At 62.2% G+C, this 21,448-nt stretch overlaps 1 protein-coding gene across 3 annotated transcripts; it reads left to right on the plus strand.

Moving 5' to 3' along the window:
- The first annotated feature begins 1,079 nt into the window (after positions 1-1,079).
- HRAS (HRas proto-oncogene, GTPase) lies at positions 1,080-4,045 on the plus strand. Of its 3 annotated transcripts, XM_082844257.1 has the most exons (6): positions 1,080-1,207; positions 2,401-2,562; positions 2,730-2,908; positions 2,999-3,158; positions 3,249-3,330; positions 3,680-3,754. In XM_082844257.1, exons 2-5 carry the CDS (start codon positions 2,452-2,454, stop codon positions 3,309-3,311), a joined length of 513 nt encoding a protein of 170 aa, XP_082700383.1. In that variant the 5' UTR covers positions 1,080-1,207; positions 2,401-2,451; the 3' UTR covers positions 3,312-3,330; positions 3,680-3,754. The 3 variants fall into 3 exon arrangements, with proteins under 3 accessions (XP_082700383.1, XP_082700381.1, XP_082700382.1); XM_082844255.1 differs by lacking the exon at positions 3,249-3,330 and having other exon boundaries at positions 3,680-4,045; XM_082844256.1 differs by lacking the exons at positions 1,080-1,207; positions 3,249-3,330 and adding an exon at positions 1,243-1,282 and having other exon boundaries at positions 3,680-4,045.
- The last annotated feature ends 17,403 nt before the right edge of the window (positions 4,046-21,448 follow it).

Consider the following 21,448-nt stretch of genomic DNA (forward strand, 5'->3'; position numbering starts at 1 on the left):
TTCTGAGAATCTCTAAAGGAGATACAATGTGCATATTTATGCTTGGGGTGGGGGAGTCTTCAACCCCCTATGGCAGCTTTTGGGTTGGATTTCCTGGGTACCGTTTGGGCCTCAGGGTGAGCTCCTGCAGGGCTGGGCTCCGGGCTTTGGGGAAGCTGGGTGGACGGGTAGTCTGCAGGGCCTGCCGAAGTTGGGGGAAGCTGGAGATCAGGGAGCGCGGGACAAGGGCCCTCTGCGGAGCTCGGGGCGGGGCTGCGCACTACGTAAGTGAAAAACAAGACCCCCCGCACTGGGTAAAAAGATTGAGCCGGACTCGCTGCTCTGCGGGCTCAGACGTCCCCGCCCAGCCGAGGCGCCCTGCGCCGCCTGGCCCTGGGCGCATGGCTGAGCCGCGCCCAAGGACCCCGCCGAACCTGCCAGGCGTCCTGGGAGCCGGGAGGAGCCCCTTCCGAAGCCACCTGCACCTGACCCGCGTCCCGGCAGCCCCTCCGCTTTTCCCCGGCCTCGGGTCCGGGGGAGTCTGCGGTGCTGACCCCGCGGGCTCCACCCTCCCTGAGGCTCAGCCCTCGGGCTGTCCCCTCCGCTCCGGAACCCCTACGGTGTGCTGCGCGGCACGGCGCAGGGACGGCCTAGGGGGGCGTGGGCGCAGCTGTGCGCGCCGTGAAGGTGCCCAGGGGCGCTGGGCTCTAGGAGCGGCGCAGGGGCTCGAGGCGGACATCGGCGACCCCGCCCCAGTCCACGCCCGGCCGCGGACCCGCTTCGCCGCGGGGTCTCTATCATCCCGCGAGTCCCGCCTGTTCCCGGGAGAGTCCTGGCAGTTCCGGAGAAGTTGTCTCCCCCGGACCCCGTCCCTAGCGGAGCCAACCCTTCAGGCCGCGGCCCACGAGGCCCAGCCGGGCGGGAACCGCCCTCCGCGCAGCTCCCGGAAGCCCCGCCCGGCCGAGGCCTCTGACGGGCGGGCCTCTCGGCCAACCGGGGTGGGGCAGAGCGGGGCCCGGCGCGCGCGGCCAATGGCAGGCTGTGCCGGGCTGACGGACGGGCGCGGGGCGGGGCGTGCGCGGCCCCGTCGGGTGTCCGCCGCCCGCAGCCTGAGCCGCACCCGCCGCGGACGGAGCCCATGCGCCGGGCGAGCCAAGTGCCCCGACCCCAGCCCCCGCCGCCGCCCCCGCCCCGGCCCCGGCCCCGGGGGCAGTCGTGCCAGTGAGCGGTGAGTGCGGCGGGGGCGGCGAGGGCCGGGCCGGGCGGGGGGCCTGCTGTCCTCGCAGGGCGCGCGGGGGCGCAGGTGAGCCGCGGGCGGCGGCGGGCGGGGCGCTGCGGCGGGAGTTGCGGGCGGCGGCTGGTCCGCTCTGCCTCACCCAGGCCAACCCCTTCGGCTTCGTGTCCCGGGCCCTGTCTTCCGGGGCCCCACAAGTGCACTGGGTGTCCCCGAGCGGAGGCCCGCCCGTGACCATGGCGCTAGGCGGGGTCTCCCACCCGCCAGAGACCCAAGGACCCCTGCGAAGAGCTCGGGCACCGGGCGGCCATCACATACACCAGACGAATCTGAGGTTTAGGAAGTCACTGCCCACTGTCCCCACAAGGGCATCCCTTCTTTAAACGTCACAAATTGGGGGCACCCCAGCTAGGGGCCTTGGCCCCAAGCCTTTTTCCTTTCTCACCTGTCTCCTTATTTCCACACCTCCTTTGGGTCTTTTCCTGTGATCGGCTTCTGCTTCCTGGAGCCCTGGTCCCCTGCTCACCTCCTCACCTTCCTTATGCTCTCCAAAGTTCTTCTGGCAGTGGGGCCCCGTGGGTTTCCCTTTATTTTTCCTTTATGTGGATTTTTTCTTTGGAGCGTAGCCCGAACCTGCCAAGGCAGGGGTACTTTCTGTCTGCTCGTTATCGTGTGCCTGGAGCAGTACCTGGCATGCAGTAGGTGCTCAGTGAATACTTGTCAAATGCACCAGCATGCCCGGGGGTGGGGGGGCCTGGAGCTGGTTGTCGGCTGCCACCAGCCTGTCCGGGCACGCTGCTGTGCCCGCCACCGTGGCAAGGCCTGTTCTCATGGGGGCGCTGGTAACGTCAGCCCACGGCGCTTCCAGTTCAGGCTTCTTGCCTACCCAGCAGCTTCTAATTCGGGTGCATGCTTGGGAGACGCTCTCAGCTGTCAGCCCTGCCTCTGGGGGGCCGGCTCCCTGCTTCTCTCATACAGTCATTAAATGCAGCTGGAGGCAGGACCCCCCTCCCACCTCTGGGCTGGAGGTGCCACAGGTGAGCGGCTGGGCCACCATTCTGGCTGCCGCCCCTGTTACCTGGATGTCCAGGCCCAGAGGGCAGGCTGGGCCTGGGCAGGCTGGGCCAGGCAGCTCAGCGGGCCTGCCCTGCGTGGTCTGGCCGTGCTGAGTGCCGCTTCCTCGGCAGGTGGAACAGGCGACCACTGCAGTGCCTTGTGCTGTGGTCCTTTGAGGAGCAATGACGGAGTATAAGCTCGTGGTGGTGGGCGCTGGAGGCGTGGGGAAGAGCGCCCTGACCATCCAGCTCATTCAGAACCACTTTGTGGATGAGTACGACCCCACCATAGAGGTGAGCTGGCCTGGCCCCTGTCCACAGCCTGGCTCCTGGCGCGGGCTCGTCTTCTACCCGCTCTGCAGGAAGGGGTCTCTTCGTCGTAGGTCCTGGGGGGCACGAGAGGAGCGAGGGAGGGTCCCGTCCCCGGACGGCCTGCTGTCTCTAAGCAGTGTCCTCCCCAGGACTCCTACCGGAAGCAAGTGGTCATCGATGGGGAGACGTGCCTGTTGGACATCCTGGACACGGCGGGCCAGGAGGAGTACAGCGCCATGCGGGACCAGTACATGCGCACCGGGGAGGGCTTCCTTTGTGTGTTTGCCATCAACAATGCCAAGTCTTTCGAGGACATCCACCAGTACAGGTGAGCTGCCCGCCAGCCCTCAGGGGCCTCCTGTCCTCCCTCAGGGGCCGCGGGCAGCCTGCCCGCCAGCTCACGCCTTCCCCCTTGCAGGGAGCAGATCAAACGGGTGAAGGACTCGGATGACGTGCCCATGGTGCTGGTGGGGAACAAGTGTGACCTGGCCGCGCGCACCGTGGAGTCTCGGCAGGCCCAGGACCTCGCCCGCAGCTACGGCATCCCCTACATCGAGACGTCGGCCAAGACGCGCCAGGTGAGCAGGCCCCCTGCCCCCGCAGCCAGCCAGGGCCCCGCCCCACCCCGCCCGGGAGCCGCACTCACTGCCCCCTCTCCCTTGACGCAGGGCAGCCGCTCTGGCTCTGGCTCCAGCTCCGGGACCCTCTGGGACCCTCCGGGACCCCCGTGACCCAGCAGCCCCTCTCGCTGTAAGTCTCCCCGGATGGCAGGGCAGCGAGGGAGGCCAGGGCCCGGGTCTGGGCCGACACAGCTCCCGGGGGAGGTGGAGGTCCCCGGAGAGAGCTGCCCTGAGCCAGACCGGAGCGGTGACCCTGGGGCCCCCACCCCTGTGCCCCCAGATTGCCCCACGGGTCCTGGTCAGCCCCAGCCCCTCAGTGGGCCGTGGGGGAGCTGCTGAGGACAGGCCTCCACGGGGTGGCCCCTGGGGCCGGAGAGGAGCAGGGTCCAGCTCCCCGTGTGCGGGGTGGGGTGAAGGGGCTGGGGTTCTGCTCGAGGCCGAGGCAGTGGTCCCCCCCTGAGCTGGCCTCCTCTTCCCAGGGCGTGGAGGATGCCTTCTACACGCTGGTGCGCGAGATCCGGCAGCACAAGGTGCGCAAGCTGAGCCCGCCTGACGAGGGTGGCCCGGGCTGCCTGAGCTGCAGGTGCCTGCTCTCCTGACAGCGGCATGGGTGCGGGCTGTGGAGGTGCCGGATGAGACGCGGGCTGAGGATGCAGGGAAGGAAGGAAGTGCTGCCAGAGCCTGGCCAGCCCAGGTCGGTGGACAGAGTGACCGCGGGCCTCCCGGGACGCTTTGCACAGACTGTCGTGAACTGACGCCGGCGGCCCCCAGTTGTCACTCTCCTCCAGCCCCGTCCTGGCCCACTGGGCACAGGCTGAGTCGCAGTAAATTATTTCATGTCTTGACCCTGGCATTTGGCTGAGGTCGGGAGGCTGCGGTGCGAGTGACGCCCCAGGAGGCATGCGGGAACCTCAGCTTCGTGCATCTGGCAGCTTCTCTGCCTCTGGGGGCCCCAGGTGCGTCCTCCGGAGACCTCTGGGTGCTGTGAGAACCAGCCCGTCTACCACTTAGCACACGAAAATTTATTCACCTTTAACCGGCAAGAGGGGAAACTGAGACCAAAGACTGTCCCTTCCCTGGGAGGGAGGCCTTCACAGGGAATGGCTGGGGGGCGGGGAGCTTCTTCGGACTCCCGGTGGGGTCGTATCTCCTGAGTTTTGGGGACCCTGGAAGGCAGTAACTGACTTTGGCAGAGGGAGGAACACAGCCTGTCGGGTCCAGTGGCACCCTCTGCTCTGCCCCGTGGGGACCAGGTGGCTGCGTGGGGTCCAGCGTTTCGCTGGCCCTGCCTCCTTATGTGTGTGAGGGTGGCCCGCTGGCCCCTGCCGTCCGCTCGTTGGAGGTGGCCTGTTGCTCCCAGGGCCACCTCAGGTCACCAAAGCGGCCTGTGGTGCCCATCCAGGCCCCAGGTGGCCACATCCAGCTCCGAGAGGGCTCACCTTGCCTTGGGCAGAGCTCTGGACTGGCCAGGGCGGCCGCTTTAGTCATCATTCCAACTGTTGGGGTGCTCACAGCGCCCCTGCCTTCCCGGGGCCCAAGTCAGGCCAGGCCAGGCGCTTCTGGGTCAGGGCCTTGTGCTGTGTGAGGGGGTCCTGTCCTCAAGGAAGGCCAGCGTGAAGAAGTAGGGCGTGTCACTGTGCTCACAGTCACCTTGTTCTCTGGAGGCCCCTGAATGTCCAGCTTCCTCGTGGACGCAGAGGTTGGGGGTTGTGGGGACGTGCGGGGCTCGCTCTTGGGGCACTGCCCCGGCCCCATCGCGGCCGTGCTGGTCACTGCCCCAGGAGGGGTGCTGGCTGCAGTCGTCACAGGGCAGGAGGGGTGTCGTGGGCCTGGAAGTGCTCTCTTCAGTGGGCTGGGCAGAGCCAGTGGCTGGGACCTCAGTGGGTTTGCAGGGCCGTGCCTGTCGTGTGGCCCTGCGGGTGGCCCAGGCAGGTGTTGAAGCGGAGAGGACCCAGCATTCTGGCTCAGAGCCGATGTCTGGGGGCCACTTGCCTGTGGCCTCGTGGTTCACTGAGAGGCTCGGGAGGGAATTCCATCACTGTGGCTGCAGCCGATCCTGAGGACTGTCCTGGGCTGGGGACAGGCAGGCCAGACTCGGAGCCTCCGGGGCCCCCAGCGGGAGGCCTGAGGCCGTGGCCCCCTCGTGCCACTGCTCCTTGGCCTTCAGGATGGCCGGGCCGGGCGAGGGGCTGGGCTGCTCGTGCTGGGCAGGTGGGCCAGGGAGAGCCAGCCCATCTTCTCCGGGGAGCGTCTTGATGCTGGGAGGGGTAAGGAGAGGCCTGGGGGCTGGGGCAGGTCGCTCCAGGCCCAGGGGCCTCGTGGGGAACTCTTCAGGTTTTGCTGGAAATGTACAGACCAGGTCAGCTTCTCGACCAGGCCGTTCGGCCTGCGCAGGATGGGCCGGTGGGACCCTGCATGGCGGCCCCAGCCCAACACTGAAAACAGCTCTCCAGGCTGCTGACCCCTGGCTGTCCTGATGCCCAGCCCTGGCCTGGTCGGCCGAGTCTTAGAGCAGAAGGGCAGATGGATGGGGGTGGGGAGGAAGGCCTGGGGCTCGCCCCACCGCTCACTGCCCCAGAGGGTGACCCCGGAGGAGACTGCTGCTCAGTGCCCCTGAGGGAAGCAGGTCCCACTTCGTCCTGCGTAGCTTGGCCATCGAGGCCTGCAGCTGCCTGAGCCCCACGTCGTCCTCCAGGGCCCAGGCCCGGGACAGCGTGTCCTGCAGGAACTCCTGCAGGCCTTCCAGGGGCGGCTCCAGGAGGCGTTCTGGGGGTGCGGATGCCATCAGGCCAGCGGGGGCCCCACCGGGAAGACTCAGCTCCCCACCCTGGGGCACCTCCCGTGGGCGGCGGCTGTGTTCCGCTGGGCGCCACACCTGTAGGTCTGCTGTGCCCGGGAGAGCCGTGGGCAGGGCCGCTGCCAAGGGCGTGCTCCGGAGGGCGGCCGCTGGGCTCCTGTGCTGGCCAGCCTGCCTCCTCTGCGGCCTGCACGCCACGCTCGGGGATCTCGAGGACTGTGCACACCACGGCCGGCGGCATGTGCTTGCTCTCCAGGGTGTAGGCATCCCAGAGCTTCAGGGTCAGCGCAGAGGGGGCCAGCGGGGACAGCAGGCCCAGGAGGGGCAGCTTGAGCAGGGCATGGTGGTGGTCCCAGCACAGGGTAAGAACCCGCCACCGGCCTCCGGCGCCTGCAGTCGCCTGGGCTGCATCAGACAAGCTCCTGCAGCTCCTCATCTGGTGGGGCTCGTCCCGGTGGGGCCGTGGCTCCTGGACTCAAGGTCCTGAGGATCTGGCCGCACGACCCCTAGTCTGGGGGCAACAGAGCCTGTCCACGCTCGGTGGGAACACCGCAGTGGAGCAGAACGCTGGCTTGCCCACCCCCGGGCTGACCCAGCCTTCTGATGGCAGCCAAAGCAGAAACGGCTGGGACTTCGAGATGCCCTGCGCCCACCAGGAGGGCTCTGGGCTGCTCCTGGACGCCCCGCGGGAGGGGCATGGCATGTCTGGGGTGTGGGGCTGGGTCCTCCCCAGGCATCAGGAGGGGGTCAGGGAGCACCTCTGGGACTCAGCCTCCTGGGCAGCCTTGCCCGGTCGACGGAGTACTGCAAGAACCACTGGATGGTGTCAGCGCCCGTGGACGTCTGCTCCTCAGCCTGATGGAGGGCACGGGCGCAGGGCCTGCGTGCTCGGCTGGAAACGCGCTCGCCGCTCACCCCCCCAACCCCCCTCGGGAGAAGGAGAATGAAGCCTGAACCACTGGATGGTGTCAGCGCCCGTGGACGTCTGCTCCTCAGCCTGATGGAGGGCACGGGCGCAGGGCCTGCGTGCTCGTCAATGCCCGTGGACGTCTGCTCCTCATCCTGATGGAGGGCAGGGGCTCGGGGCCTGCGTGCTCGGCTGGAAACGAGCTCGCCGCTCACCCCCCCAACCCCCCCTCGGGAGAAGGAGAATGAAGCCTGCAGGAGGCCAAGCCCCTGCGGTGGCTGTGGGATGGCGCCTCTGTGCGGGGGCGGGGGCGATGCATCTACTCACCAGGTGTCCTTGCAGCTGGGGGAGGGCTCTGCCTAGAATGTGCTCTTCGTGGGCCTGGAGTCTCAGCAGTTTTGGGAACCCCGGGATGGAGAAGCCCGAGGAGCCCCCGGACCCCCACAAATCAGAGCTGTGTCCAGCGAGGGTGGAGTACCGCAGGCGCCCCCGGCGGTGACCCCAGCGTGCAGGGCCCTCCTGAGCCCTGGCTGGACACGCCCTTCCCAGGCAGGACAGCCTGTGAGGCCGGGGCGGCCGGGGCAGAGGCCCTGCTCCCGGAGGCCCAGCTCGGCTGGCACCCTGGGCTGAGGGGTGGGCAGGCGTCCGGCCCTGGCGCTTGCCCTGGCCGCAGCGGGGGGTGGGGGACCCGGTACAGAGGGACAGGGAGTGCAGCCCACGGGGTGGGTGACGGGGGTGTGCCTGGCCCTCTCCTAGGCTTGGCAGCCAGGCTGGGGGCACGGGAGGGGGTGTTGCTGCCGCCGGGGCTTCGTCTGGCCGTGGGCTCAGAGGGCGCTGGGGGGTGGCAGGTGTGAGGCAGAAGGACCAGCAGGGAAGGGAGAGTTGCCTGGACGAGGCCGGGATTGAGGGCCGTGGCTCTAGGACCCAGAGGGCAGCACGGGGAGCCCGTGCCCTTCACTGATGGGGACATAGACTGGGCCCAGGTCCCCGCCAGCCCACTGCTGGGGGAGCTCTGCAGGGAGACCCCTGGCCCTGATGCACTCCAGCTGTCCTCGGTGGTCACCTACCATGCATAGCATGTTTCTCGTCAGTCATCAGCTGGACCAGCGCCCAGAAGGCGTCCTCCTCACCCAGGAACGTCAGCAGGATCGCCACGACCTGGCTTATGCCCTGGCAGTGTCCACCTCTTGCAAGAGCCAGATGTGCATGGAGGACCCACCTGGAGGCCTCTTCTGCCCCCTCCACACTACCACCTCAGCTCCTGGATGGGCTCCCGCCTGGCCGAGCTCACACTGCCCTGGAGGGGGCCCCTGAGATGCCCTGTGGGCTGGAGAGCCCCTGAGCAAGCTAGGCGCCAGCACCACAGCAGCCCCAAGCCGGAGGCTCTGGGCGCCGTCCTGGGTCCCCTTTCCCAGGCGAGGCGAGGGGGGGCGATGGGGCCCGGCACAGTCTGGAGGTCCTGCCGTGAGGTCAGGCTTGGGGGGCCTGACCTGGGAGAGCACAAGGCCAGGGGGCTGGCCCAAGACCCCACTGTGGGCAGCCCGTGGGGTCCTCTCAGCTGGTGTTCCTCGACGGAATGTTCTGGAAAGAGCAGGTGGAGCAGAGCTGCCTCCCTGGGGGCCCCACAAGAGTTCTGATTACTGGGAACCTTCATCCCTGCCAAGTTTCTGATTAATAATACAGCATTTTTAGGATCAAAACTCGAGTTTCAGGGGTAAAGTCTGCATGCAATGAAATATAAATATCCCAGGTATACAGTTTGACAAGTTTTGATTTTCTTTATTTTTTCTGTTGGCACACATCACAGTTCAGTCTCGGGGATGTACAGCCCCTTGGGTTTTCACACACGGGCGGGGCCGCCACATCCGTGCTCTGGCCTAAGATCCCACCCCGTTAGCCCCGGCGGCCGCTGACCCTCCCCCTCCCGGGGCTGTGCTTTTTCCAGAATGCCCTGTGAGTGGAATCACATGTGGGTCTGGATTCCTTCACTTGGCAAAATATGTCTAAGACTCATCCATGCTGTTGAGTGAATCAATAGCTTCTTCCTTTGTGTTTCTGAATCAAAGTCCATTTCATGGAATCCCCCAGTTTATCCATTCCCTTGATGAAGATGATCTTGGTTGCTTCCAGTTTTTAACGATCACGAACAGAGCAGTGAATATTGCATGCAGGTTTTATGTGGATTTAAGTTTTCAGCTCATTTGGGTAAATACCAAGGAGCATCGTTGCTGATCACATGGTGAGAGTGTATGTAGTGGGGTTTTTTTGACTGCATTGGGTCTTCATTGCTGCAGCACGTGGGCCCTAGAGCACACGGGCTTCAGTAGTTGTGGCTCGTGGGCTCTAGAGTGCAGGATCAGTAGTTGTGGTGCACAGGCTTAGTTGCTCCGCGGCATGTGGGATCTTCCTGGGCCAGGGATGGAACCCATGTCCCCTGCATTGGCAGGTGGATTCTTAACCACTGCGCCACCAGGGAAGTCCCAATATGTGTAGTTTTGTAAGAAACCACCCAACTGTCCCCCACAGTGGCTGCACCATTTGCATCCCCACCAGTGCTGGATGAGAGTTCCTGTTGCTTCACATCCTTACCAGCACTTTGGTTCCTATTCTGCCTGAGTCCTTAATTAGATATATGATTGGCAAATATTTTCTCCCACTCTGTAGCTTTTTCATTCTTTTAACAGTGTCTTTTGCAGAATGAAAGTTTTACATTTAGATATAGTTCTTTCTCTCATAGGTGTCTTCTCTCTCACCTAACCGGCCTCTTTCCCGGTGTCCATGGCCTCACTCCATCCTGGCGTTCTGGTTTTCTAATGCAACAAGTGAGTGGCCCTGCAAACAAGCCAGAGGTTTAAGATGGAACCAGAAGTTGGGACACAGCCGTGTTTCCTCGTTTGTGTATCCAGTAGGCTGTGTTCTCAGGCAGCAGTGGCTGGGCCTGAAACCTAAGATATTTACGATCGGGTGCATTATAGGAAACCTCCCTGATTCTGTGCCCAGGCCTGCAGATGGGCAGGGGTGGTGGGTTGGTGGGGGCCACCAGGCTTATCCTCACACCCTGGGCTCCTGTCTGCGTGAGGCCTGCGGCCTGGGGGCTGTGGGGTGATGGAGGTTCTGAGGGCCAGCGGCGGCTGACTCGCCCTGGGCCCGGCCTTGGAGGTCAGCAGAGACACAGCCACGCTCTGGGCCGAGGCAGGCATGGGGCTTCCCAGCTTCGGGCCCGTGGAGTCTCCTCGGTAGAGGAATCTCGTCATGAGAGGAGCGTGGGAGGTCCAGGGCGACCACTCGGGCAGCACAGCCCACGCCTGCCTTGATGCTCCCGGCGCCGTCTTGGCCAGACCCCTCTTCTCTCCGGGGTCAGGGCTCTGAAGAGCATCTCTTGGTCCAGAGCGAGCTTGATCTGTTGGCTATTCATGTACGCCCCGAACCTGTCACGGCAGAACCTGCTCTCCTGCCCACCCACAAGGTCTCCCCGGCTGGCAGGGTCTTTGCGCCATACCCAGTTACCCAGATTGGAACAGGTTGTTCAGAAAGGAGTGAAGCGTTGGGAGACCCGATATTAGGGCTCCCACTAGGGCTGGATATTAGGGGATTACAGTAAATGCTTCAGGTGTAGCAACAGGGTCAAGGGCACGCATAAGAATCCCTGTGTCTTCGTGTCCCGTCCCGTCCCCACCCCCCACCCCCAACCCCCCCGCAAAATCCCACTCAGCTTTGTGATCTTAGTTCCCCAACCAGGGATCAAACCCTGGCGCTCGGCAGTGAAGGTGCCGAGTCCTAACCATTGGACCGCCAGGGAGTTCCCAAGAATCCAGTTTCTTTTGTTTGTTTTGTTTTGGTGGTACGCGGGCCTCTCACTGTTGTGGCCTCTCCCGTTGCGGAGCACAGGCTCCGGACGCGCAGGCTCAGCGGCCATGGCTCACGGGCCCAGCCGCTCCGGGGCATGTGGGACCTTCCCGGACCAGGGCACGAACCCGCGTCCCCTGCATCGGCAGGCGGACTCTCAACCACTGCGCCACCAGGGAAGCCCAAGAATCCCTGCTTTTAAAATGCATACTGAGAACCTAGGGACGGGGTGAGGCCAGACATCTTGGGTTCTCTGTAAAACACCTGTGCTGGTCAAGTGTGTGGTGAACGCAGAACACAGGACAGGACAGTGTCGCTAGTGTTGGACCTGGGTGATGGAATTTGGGGGTTCGTCACACTTTTAAAAAATAAATGATGGAAATTGTCTAAAAGAGCAGAAATATATAACTAAAAACATCAAGATGGGGCGTCATTTTGACCCCGCCGACCCGCATTCGTTCCATTCGTTCCCCTGGGCTCGGGTCCAGCCTGGTCTCTGGTGCCTGGAGCCCCTCACCTCCCGCGGGGCCCTCTGGGGCCTGTTGAGCCAGTCCAGACCGGTCCCCACTCTCCCCGCGCGCCCCCCGCCCCGTGTCCCACACCGCCGCCCTCGTTCCTCACGTGCCCACTCGCGCCCCCTCGAGGCTCAGGCGGCACCGCCAGGCCAGGGGCCGGGCACCCGCCATCCCAGCTTCAGACCCAGGCCCACGCCTCCCCCCGCGGGGCCCCGGGGACCCACTTGATGCCGTAGCGCTCCCGGAACATGATGCGGTTTCGGAAGGCGCGGTTCCCACCCAGGTCGATCTGCTTTAAGTCCTGGGAGTACAGCCGGGCCTGCGGTTTCGGGCTCTGTGGGCGGGGCCAAGGGGCGGGGCAGGCGTCAGGCGGAGCCCGGACCCACGACCACCACCGCCGGACAGAGCGCGCGCTGCGAGGAGGCTGGCGGGAGCTGAGCTGTTTCTGCAGAAGCCTCACTGTGCGCATTTCTGAAGCCAGGGCGGGTCACGAGTGACGCCCACGTCCAAGGTCCAGACCCCCGCCCTTTAGGGAGGCACCGTCCAGGCCAGCTGGACCCCTCCTCCGCCCGCTGCATGCGGCCTCCCAGGATGACAGCGCCCCAGGGAGGCGGCTCCCAGGTGCGTGGGGAGGCGGAGAGGTTGGTTGGGCCTCTGTTCCTTGACCCCCGCCGGAGTCCCACCGCCAACAGGCGGGGACACGAGGGTTGAGGCGGGGCGAGGCGGGGCGAGGCGAGGACAGTAAGGGCGGCTCACTGCCTTGTTTCCCAAGAGTGAATCTGGCACCAGCCCGACGCAGGGTCCCCGGGGACGGGGACGGGAGGGCTGCTGGGGGCTCGGGCTCCCAACAGCCAGACGCTAAAACAGCCCATGAGGAATGCAGAGCCCCGCGGCCCTGACACCCCCCCTTCTCAGACCCCTGGTTAAGAAGGCGAAAAACATATCCTTGGGGCTCCCCTTAGGCCTAACAGACATGCATGTTTCCCGTTTCAGAACTCTTTATGTTCATACGGAGGGACATTCTTGATCTCTGTATGTATCTGCCCTGTTTCCGGGGGCCCTTTGAGAGCTTCCGGACTGAGCGTGACGCTGGCTGTGGTCCCACAGTTAGTGGGTGTCCGCCACATTCTTAGCCTCGTAGGTTACCCGTCCTTGGGTTGCTTGTGGAAGCATGACCACTGTCCCATTTCCCCTACTGGTCTTACTTGGTCTGGGTACACAGAGCGCCCTCCCCGGGCAATGTGACCTGGGGGTACCCTCGGTGGAGAGGGGGTGCTGGGCGGTGGGAACAGGCCAGGTGTAGGGACCTCTCTGGGGCGATGGGAAAAGACCTGCTTCTTGTCCGGATCCAGTCCTTCTGTTCAGCTGAATGCAGGCCTGTCGTTCATCTGGTCTGGCTTTGCTTTCTCCTTTCATGGCTTCTGTGGGTGTCTCCTTGCTCTTTTCCCCCTGGTTTCTATCCCTTGCTGTGTGACTCTGTCCCCCCAACTGTCTGGGAGGGCTTAGTTTGATTCCAGGTGGCATGTGTCCGTATCTGGACACAGTGTCTGCACTGGGCCAAGTGGGATGGGCAGCAGGGGGTGGGTGGGGCCTTCCAGGCAGGTGGGCCTCGGGGCCTGCAAGCCTGGGAGGTGCCAGGAGAGTGCTGGGGATGGGCAACGGGTCCCTGAGGCCCAGCCCCCCAAGCTCCTGATGTCCTGGCCTGTTGGTGCGGCCCCCGCACAGGTGGAGGGGCCATACCTGGTCGTCCCTTTAAAAAAAACAAAACTTATTTATTTATTTTTGGCTGCATTGGGTCTTCGTTGCTGCGTGTGGGCTTTCTCTAGCTGTGGCGAGCGGGGGCTACTCTTCGTTGTGGTGCGCGGGTCCTTGTTGCAGTGGCTTCTCTTGTGGAGCACGGGCTGTAGGCGCACGGGCTTTAGTAGTTGTGGCATGCAGGCTCAGTAGTTGTGGCTCGCGGCTCTAGAGTGCAGGTTCAGTGGCTGTGGCACACGTGCTTAGTTGCTCCACAGCATGTGGGATCTTCCTGGACCAGGGCTTGAACCCATGTCCCCTGCATTGGCAGGCGGATTCTTAACCACTGCACCACCAGGGTAGCCCTGGTATTTCCCTTTGTTCTCCACCTTCACCTTCTCCATGTCCAACAGCAGAGACCATACCTGACCTTGCACCTGTGGGGGGATTCCTTTGTAGACCTGCCGGCGCATCTCCGGGAGAGAAGCCAGCTGTGAGACAGGTGCAGGGGATGCCAAGGAGGAGAGAGAGCGAGAGGCGTCTGGAGGATGCTCCGGAGGGGCTGGGTCTGCCGCAAGTAAGAGCGGGCCGTGGCCCCACTGCTCCCTTCCTGCGGGGTCCCCGGCTGGGTTGGCTGCGGCCCTGGCATCGGACTCTCCCCGGGCCTTGTGGGGCACCCAGCCCAGCACCCTTCAGGGTCAGGATGCTCAGCTTGCTACCTTCTCGCCACCCTGGTATTTACTCCAATCCCTCAGCATCTTCACCCACTTGTCAGCTCGCCCGATCTCCTGGGCTTTTTGCTGGAAAATGGGAAATGGTGGTGCTGGCCCAGCTGCCAGCTTCCTAGGGTGGCCCTGATGGGCGTGACCTCAAAAGGGCCAGGAAAGGCGCAGACCCCTCAGCCCGAGGACCCCTTGACGGCTCTGGGGTCAGGGCGGCAGGGAACCGAAGCTGCACCCACGACGTCCTCCCCCCTCCCGCCGGTGCAGCATGGATGGCTCTTACCCTCGCCGAGTGGGTGCTGCAGCCGCTGATGCTGAGGCCCTGGGTGCTGAGGCTACGCAGCTCCCCTGACTGGAAGGCAAGAGAAGCAGAGCGTGAGGACCTGCACCCGGCCGGGTGCCCAGAAGGCCCCACCTGCCCCCATCAACCCCCAGGTGTCAGCCCAGGAGACTGCGGAGGGGAGGGCTGACCCCAGGAGGGTGCTGGCTCAGGGATGGGCTGCGTCCCACAGCAGCCCCAGGAGGTGCCCCACCTCCTGCCGATGCTGGTCACCCGCTCTGTTCCATGCCCTCCCGGCCCCTGCCCTGCTGGAGCGCAGAGGCCCCCGCTCAGGGCTCTCAGGTGAGTCGCTCCCCAGGGCCTCACCCTGCTCCAGAGTGGATGCCTCTGTCCAGGAGAGTCACTCCCCAGGGCCTCACCCTGCTCCAGAGTGGACGCCACCGTCCAGGTGAGTCGCTCCCCAGGGCCTCACCCTGCTCCAGAGTGGACGCCTCCGTCCAGGAGCCCAGCACCCTTAGCCCTGCTGCAGACCAGCTCCGTCCAGGTACATGCACGTCTTCTCCTCTCTCCCCCACCGTGGCCCGGCCCGGCCTTCTACCCCGAGTCTCCTCCCAGCCCCAGACCGAGGGGTCAGGTCGTCTTCAGCTGCAAACTCCGCCTGCGTCTGTCTCCTTCCCGTGAGCTTCTGAGGCCGGTCCTGCCTGCTCCCCCTGCCCGTCCCTCCAGCGCCTGAGGCCACACCTCTCACTGTCCTCCGGGCCAGAGCCTCGGAGACCTGTGGGCCAGGCGCGCCTCACCCTGTGGCCACGCTCTGCAGAGTCTGCTAACCAGGCTGAGCCTCCCTCTGACCTCGGAGGCAGAGGCCAGGGCCAGGCATGGAGGCCACGCGGCTGAGGCCCAGGCCTGGACCAGCGCCCAGCCCTGCCCCCGCCGCCTCCCCGAGTCCTCTCAGCTCCAGCCCAGTGCAGACCTTGACCCGCCGTGGCCACCAGGGGTCGAGGCCCTGAGCTGGAGCGATGGGTCCCGCCTCCAGAGAGGTCTTTCTGCAAAAGGAAGCCTGCCCCAAGATGGGAAGGAGGGGCATCCTGATGCCTCATGGCAGAAAACGTAGCCTGTCGGCAACTTTGTACAGCGAGCGGTCAGCATCTTCCCCGGGTTCCACTGGAGCCCCTGCCTGGCCCTGAAACCCACAGAGGCCAGAGGTGTGGCCAAAGGAGGGGCAGGACACCTCCCCTGCCCTGCGTCCCAGGAGCACAGCACGAGACCCACCTGCCCGAGTGGGAGCTGCTCATACCTGGCTAGGATCCTGCCTGGGCCACCTGGTCCCACTGGTTGTGACCGCCACCCAGGCCATACCCGCCCCTCCGGGTGAGGATACCCACCTGGGTTCCGCCTTCTCAGCCTTGGCTGGGATCCCCGCCTGGAACATAACTGTTCCTGCTGCTGTGGCTCCCACTGGGCCGCACCTGCGCATACCTGGCGATGGGCCCCACCTGGGCCTCACCCGCCCCTCCTTGGCTCTGATCCCACCAGGGACATATCTGCTCCTGCTGGCTGTGCTTCCCCACCTGGGCCTCACCTGCTGCTGGTGACTACGATCCTTACCGGGGCTGTACCTGCTCCGACTGGTGACGATACCCACTTGGGCCTCACCTGATCTACCTGCTCTGATCCCCGCCGGGCCTCACCTGCCTGTCCTTGGCTCTGATACCTGCCTGGGCTGCACCTGCTCTTCGTGTTCACCGTCTGCCGGGGTCTCACCTACTTGTGTTTGGCTGTTATTTCTGCTCGTTCCAGGGCCAGCAGGGTCTCCGGCTTCTCCATGTGCGACGCTGCAAGACAAAAATATCCAAATATCCCAGTGTGCTAAAGAGCTTCAGAGAGCCAGCAAGTTGAAGTTGGCTCCTTGTCGGCAGCTCCCCCGTCTGTCTGATGAGGGGAGAAAACCACGCCGCCGGGGTGGCGGGTCATGGCTCGCACCCACACCTCGTAACACTTACTTCCGCTTCCAGACTCCCCTCCGAGCCGCCTGGGAAATCCTGTCACAGTGAGGTGATGAGGGGCAAGAAGGGGGCCAGGAGGCCCAGGCGAAGTGCTGAGCTGCGCAGTGAGCTGTGATCCTGGCCTTGGGCGCTGAGGAAAGGAGAGGGTGGCTGCCGGCTGCAGAGGGGCTCCTGCGGGAATCACATTTTGCTCGAGCATCAGAAGCACGAGCAACACGGGACTTCCCTGGCGGTCCAGCGGTTAGGACTCTGTGCTTCTACTGCAGGGGGCACGGGTTCCATCCCTGGTCGAGGAACTAAGATCTCACATGCTGCATAGCATGGCCACACACACAACAAATAAATAAATAAAAAAGCACGAGCAACAGAAAAAAATTGATAAGCTGGACTTTATCAACACGAAAAACTGCTGTGCTTCAAATGACACCATCAAGAAAGTGAAAAGACACACAATAAATAAAAATATTTGTGAATCACCTATCTGATAAGGGGCCTAGTATACAGAATATATAAAAACTCCGAACTCAATCAAAAGAAGTAGACCAATTAGAAAATGGACAGAGGACATAGATAGACCTTTCTCCGAAGTCTACCCAGCTTCAGAGACAAGGCCACAGGACACACCACTCCTCACCCACGGAATGGCTATCACCAGTAACACAAGGGTGCGGAGAAATTAGAACCCTCCTGTATTGCGGACAGGAAATACTGATCCGGGCTACAACATGGATAGAGGTGATGCTCAGTGAAAGAAATTGGACACAAGAGACCACAGTGATCCCATTGATCTGAAATGTCCAGCATCGCCAGATCCGTAGAGACAGAAACTCGACCAGTGGTCTCCAGGGCTGGGGGAGGGGCTGGGGGGTCTCTGCTGACGGATACGAGACTTTGTTACGAGGTGGTGAAATGTGGACACAGTGGTGATGGTTGCACAACTTTGTAAATACTCTGAAAACCACTGATCGGTGTATTTTAACAGCTAAATTTAGTGATGTGTGAATTGAAGAAAAAGAGCTCTCTGAGCCCGATTCCCCACAGTCTCAGCCCCAGGAGACCCTGAAGGTGGCAGGGGCGCTCCTGGTCAAGGGCGGCCCTGGGCTCCTGCCCACTAGGCTCCTCCCAGGACCGGGCGCCCACCCAGGATGGCCCCACTCGGGAAGCAGAGCAGGGACTGGGGACCGGGGGTCTCTAGGACGAGATGCTCACACCTACTCCAGCTGACTGAACTCAAAGCTGGTGCTGGCTGGTGAATCAGCTCAGACGACACCGCAGCTGATCAGGAGGGTGTGGCTTGGGGAGAGGAGGACATGTTTGACCTCAGGCAGCCTCTGTGCTGCTGAGACCGTCTCTAGGTCCACAATTCTGAACAAGGCGATGGGGGAAGGGCCTCACGGTCCCCATTCACACAGAGGGACCCACTCGTTCCTGGACACTTGCAGAAGGCCCAGCCCATCGGGAACACGGCTGGGATGTGTTGGGCCAGTGACACGTCAAGAGGACTTGGGACAGGGCACTGCTCAGGATGAGGCCCTGTGTCCCAGCCCGGCCCACAGCCCGAACACAAACGTCCTCACCTGGCAGTGCCCCTGATCTGGGGCACGATGGACAGGGTACTTCGAGGACGCAGGGCACAAGCACAGGGCTTGGAGAGGGCGCCGGGCTGTGGGGCTTCCGAAGCTCTGAGCACCTCTCCGCACCCTGCCCTGCTCCACTCGCCTCCCCTCCAACCACACGCCTCCCCTCCCCTCCCTCGCACCCCTAGCCTTCACCCTTCACCTCCTCCTGCACCCTCCCCTCCTGCCCGCTTCTTGCATCCCTTCTCCATCCTTCCTCCTCCTCTGTCCCCACTGGCCACTCGCCTCCACCCTTCCTTCCGCATTCTCCCCATTTCCCGACACCCAGACCTACTCCTCAGCCACTCAGCCACTCTCCCCTACTGCTCCTGCGTCCCACCGCCCTCCATCTTTCCTGTCCTTCCCCCTCTTCCTGTCTTACCTCCTCCTCCCTCCGTCACCCTGCATGCACCTCCCCACTGGCTCCGTCTCCTATCTGTCTCCCCCTGCTCTTCCTCCCGCGTCCTCTCTACCCCCTCCTGCTGTCCTTCCTCCTCCTCTGGGCCAGGTGTCTAAGCTCTGACCTTGGGCTCCTCACGTGGACACGGGCACCTCTGGCAGCAGCCCTCCCCCCATGGAGGCAGAAGGGGCTGCAGGGGCCTGGCCCAGGGTCAGTGGGGTGGGGTCCGAGTCAGCTTGGCTGGAGCCAGAGAGGACGGAGGCACCCACCCATGGGCCTCTGTCCCCACTGTGGCCACAAGAGACGAGGTGATGCTTACCCATCTGACCTCTTGCTGCTGGGAGATGTGCCTCCTCGATGGAAATGCACCCAGGGACGGGGCAGGAGAGATGGAGCTGGGCAGGTGAGGGTCAGAGAAGGTCAGGGACCCCGGGGGCCTCCAAACACCTATGGACACGAAGAAGAGTGGGTGCCAGGCAGCGGGTGGAACTGTGGGGTCACTGCCATTCCAACCCACAATGGGCCTCACGTCATTGGTCAGGGTTGGCACTGAGCCCTTTACCTGTAAGGGGTCTTGCCTTTGGAGGAGGGTCTTGTCACCAGGCAGGGGAATGTGACCAGGGTCAGGTGGATTCGGGCAGGTGCTGGCTTCTGGCACATGGACCCTCAGGACCAGCCCGTCCCCAATCCCTGTGCACATTCCCCCATCCCTTACCCTGCTGGCTACCAGTGCCAGGTGGCTACGTATGCCCACCCTAAGCCTTCGCAGTCTGAGTTAAATCCCTATAGCGATTTTCCACCCAGGCCTCAGCCAGCTTCTTTGAGGTTCTCTGGGTCTGACGGCCACATCAGAGGCTCACCTGGGTACAACCTTTATAGGTACCTGCACCCTAAACAAATACAGACGCTCTGGACTGGCCTGGAGCCCCTGGCTCACCCCCTGCTCTTCCTCCCGCATCCTCTCTACCCCCTCCTGCTGTCCTTCCTCCTCCTCTGGGCCAGGTGTCTAAGCTCTGACCTTGGGCTCCTCACGTGGACACGGGCACCTCTGGCAGCAGCCCTCCCCCCACAGACCGATTACGTGGCTGGATGCGCCCGGCCCACGGTCAATGCTGGGGGGTCAGCGTCGTCTTGGCCGCATCCCAGGAAGGATGGAACCGCCCATCTGGTGACCTCTACCCCCAACGTGGCCACAAGGGACGAGGGTGCAGGTGATGCTCACCTTTCCGGCCTCTCAACTGCTGGAGCGGCGCCTGGTCTCTACAGATGGACTGCGGTCGGGTCGGGCGAGGGTCAGAGCAGGTCAGAGACCATGAGGGCTCCCAACTGCCTACGGACACGAAGCACAGTGGGTGCCGGGCAGCAGGCAGAACTGCGGTGTCGCTGCCCGGGTCAGAGGTCAGGATCAGAACCGAGCCCTTTACCTCAAAGGTCTCTTGCCTTTGGGGGAGGGTCCTGTCACCATGCAGGTCTCAGCCAGGAGGCCTGGCCCTCTCCCGCCATCCCTTGGCCCATCCTCATGGAGTCCAGCCAAGCCGCCTCCAGATGGTCCTGTATCACAGTTATCCACTCCCCCTCCCACAGCATCACTGAGTGTCTTTTTCATTTACCAGTCTTCAAAGTCTTCATGATTACCTTCGAGGTGTGTCTGCTGTTAATGGCTGTGAATGTGCATTTCGTGGGTCCATCAGGATGTTATTGAAGTCCCGCACTGACGGGCACTCATGCTTTTCAGATCTGACAAATGCAGCCGGAGGGCTCCAAGCTCGTGCTCTTCCCACCTGGAAACGACGCTGTCTGTCCCCTCCGTGCTCTTTGAGAAAATATTTGCAAATGAAGCAACTGACAAAGGATTAATCTCCAAAATTTACAAGTAGCTCATGCAGCTCAATAACAAAAAAACAAACAACCCAATCTAAAAGTGAGCAGAAGACCTAAACAGACATTTCTCCAAAGAAGATATACAGATTGCCAACAAACACATGAAAGAATGCGCGACATCATTAATCATTAGAGAAATGCAAATCAAAACTACAGTGAGATATCATCTCACACCGGTTAGAATGGCCATCATCAAAAAATCTACAAACAATAAATGCTGGAGAGAGTGTGGAGAAAAGGGAACACTCTTGCACTGCTGCTGGGAATGGGAATTGGTACAGCCACTATGGAGAACAGTATGGAGGTTCCTTAAAAAACTACAAATAGAACTACCATATGACCCAGCAATCCCACTACTGGGCATATACCCTGAGAAAACCATAATTCAAAAAGAGTCATGTACCAAAATGTTCACTGCAGCTCTATTTACAATAGCCAGGAGATGGAAACAACCTAAGTGTCCATCATCAGATGAACGGATAAAGAAGATGTGACACATATATACAATGGAATATTAGCCATAAAAAGAAACGAAATTGAGCTATTTATAATGAGGTGGATAGACCTAGAGTCTGTCATACAGAGTGAAGTAAATCAGAAAGAGAAAGACAAATACCGTATGCTAACACATATATATGGAATTTAAGAAAAAAAATGTCACGAAGAACCTAGGGGTAAGACAGGAATAAAGACACAGACCTACTAGAGAATGGACTTGAGGATATGGGGAGGGGGAAGGGTGAGCTGTGACAAAGCGAGAGAGTGGCATGGGCATATATACACTACCAAACGTAAAATAGATAGCTAGTGGGAAGCAGCCGCATAGCACAGGGAGATCAGCTCGGTGCTTTGTGACCACCTAGAGGGGTGGGATAGGGAGGGTGGGAGGGAGGGAGATGCAAGAGGGAAGAGATATGGGAACATATGTATATGTATAACTGATTCACTTTGTTATAAAGCAGAAACTAGCACACCATTGTAAAGCAATTATACTCCAATAAAGATGTAAAAACAAACAACAACAACAAAAAAAAAAACCATACATTTGGCAACATCTCTAAATAGTTCATGGGTCTAAGAAGAAATCATAATGGAAATTAGAAATACTTAGACGTGACAATACCAACAGGCACAGGAAGGCAGCTAAAGTGTATTTCAGGAGAAATGCAGAGTCTTTACGTGTTTTAATGGAGTCACAGGAGACACCGGAAATCCGTGAGCCGCTCATGGACTCGGGAGGCTGGACGCAGAGCAGGGCAGAGCCTCGGGGTGGAGGGAAGAGGATGAAGGAGGACACAGGAGGGCCCGGGGCTGGTCCTTCCAAAGGCCTGGAGCCCACGAGCTTATCTACCGGCAAGCACTCAGCTTGGGGACCCATGGTGCGGGGACAGCCCCCGAGAGCACGGGAAGGAGGCTGCGCGTCTCCTCACCTGAGCTGCAGGGCCTGGAGGGCCGAGGCGAGAGCTGTGCCCGGGCGTCCAGGGACGCAGCCCATCTGGAGCTCCTCGCCGCCGCGGGGCGGCCTGTCCTCACAGTTGGTTTCCGCT

Source organism: Leucopleurus acutus (genome assembly GCF_964270905.1).
Source record: "Leucopleurus acutus genome assembly, chromosome: 8".
In the NCBI taxonomy this organism is placed as follows: Eukaryota; Metazoa; Chordata; class Mammalia; order Artiodactyla; family Delphinidae; genus Leucopleurus; species Leucopleurus acutus.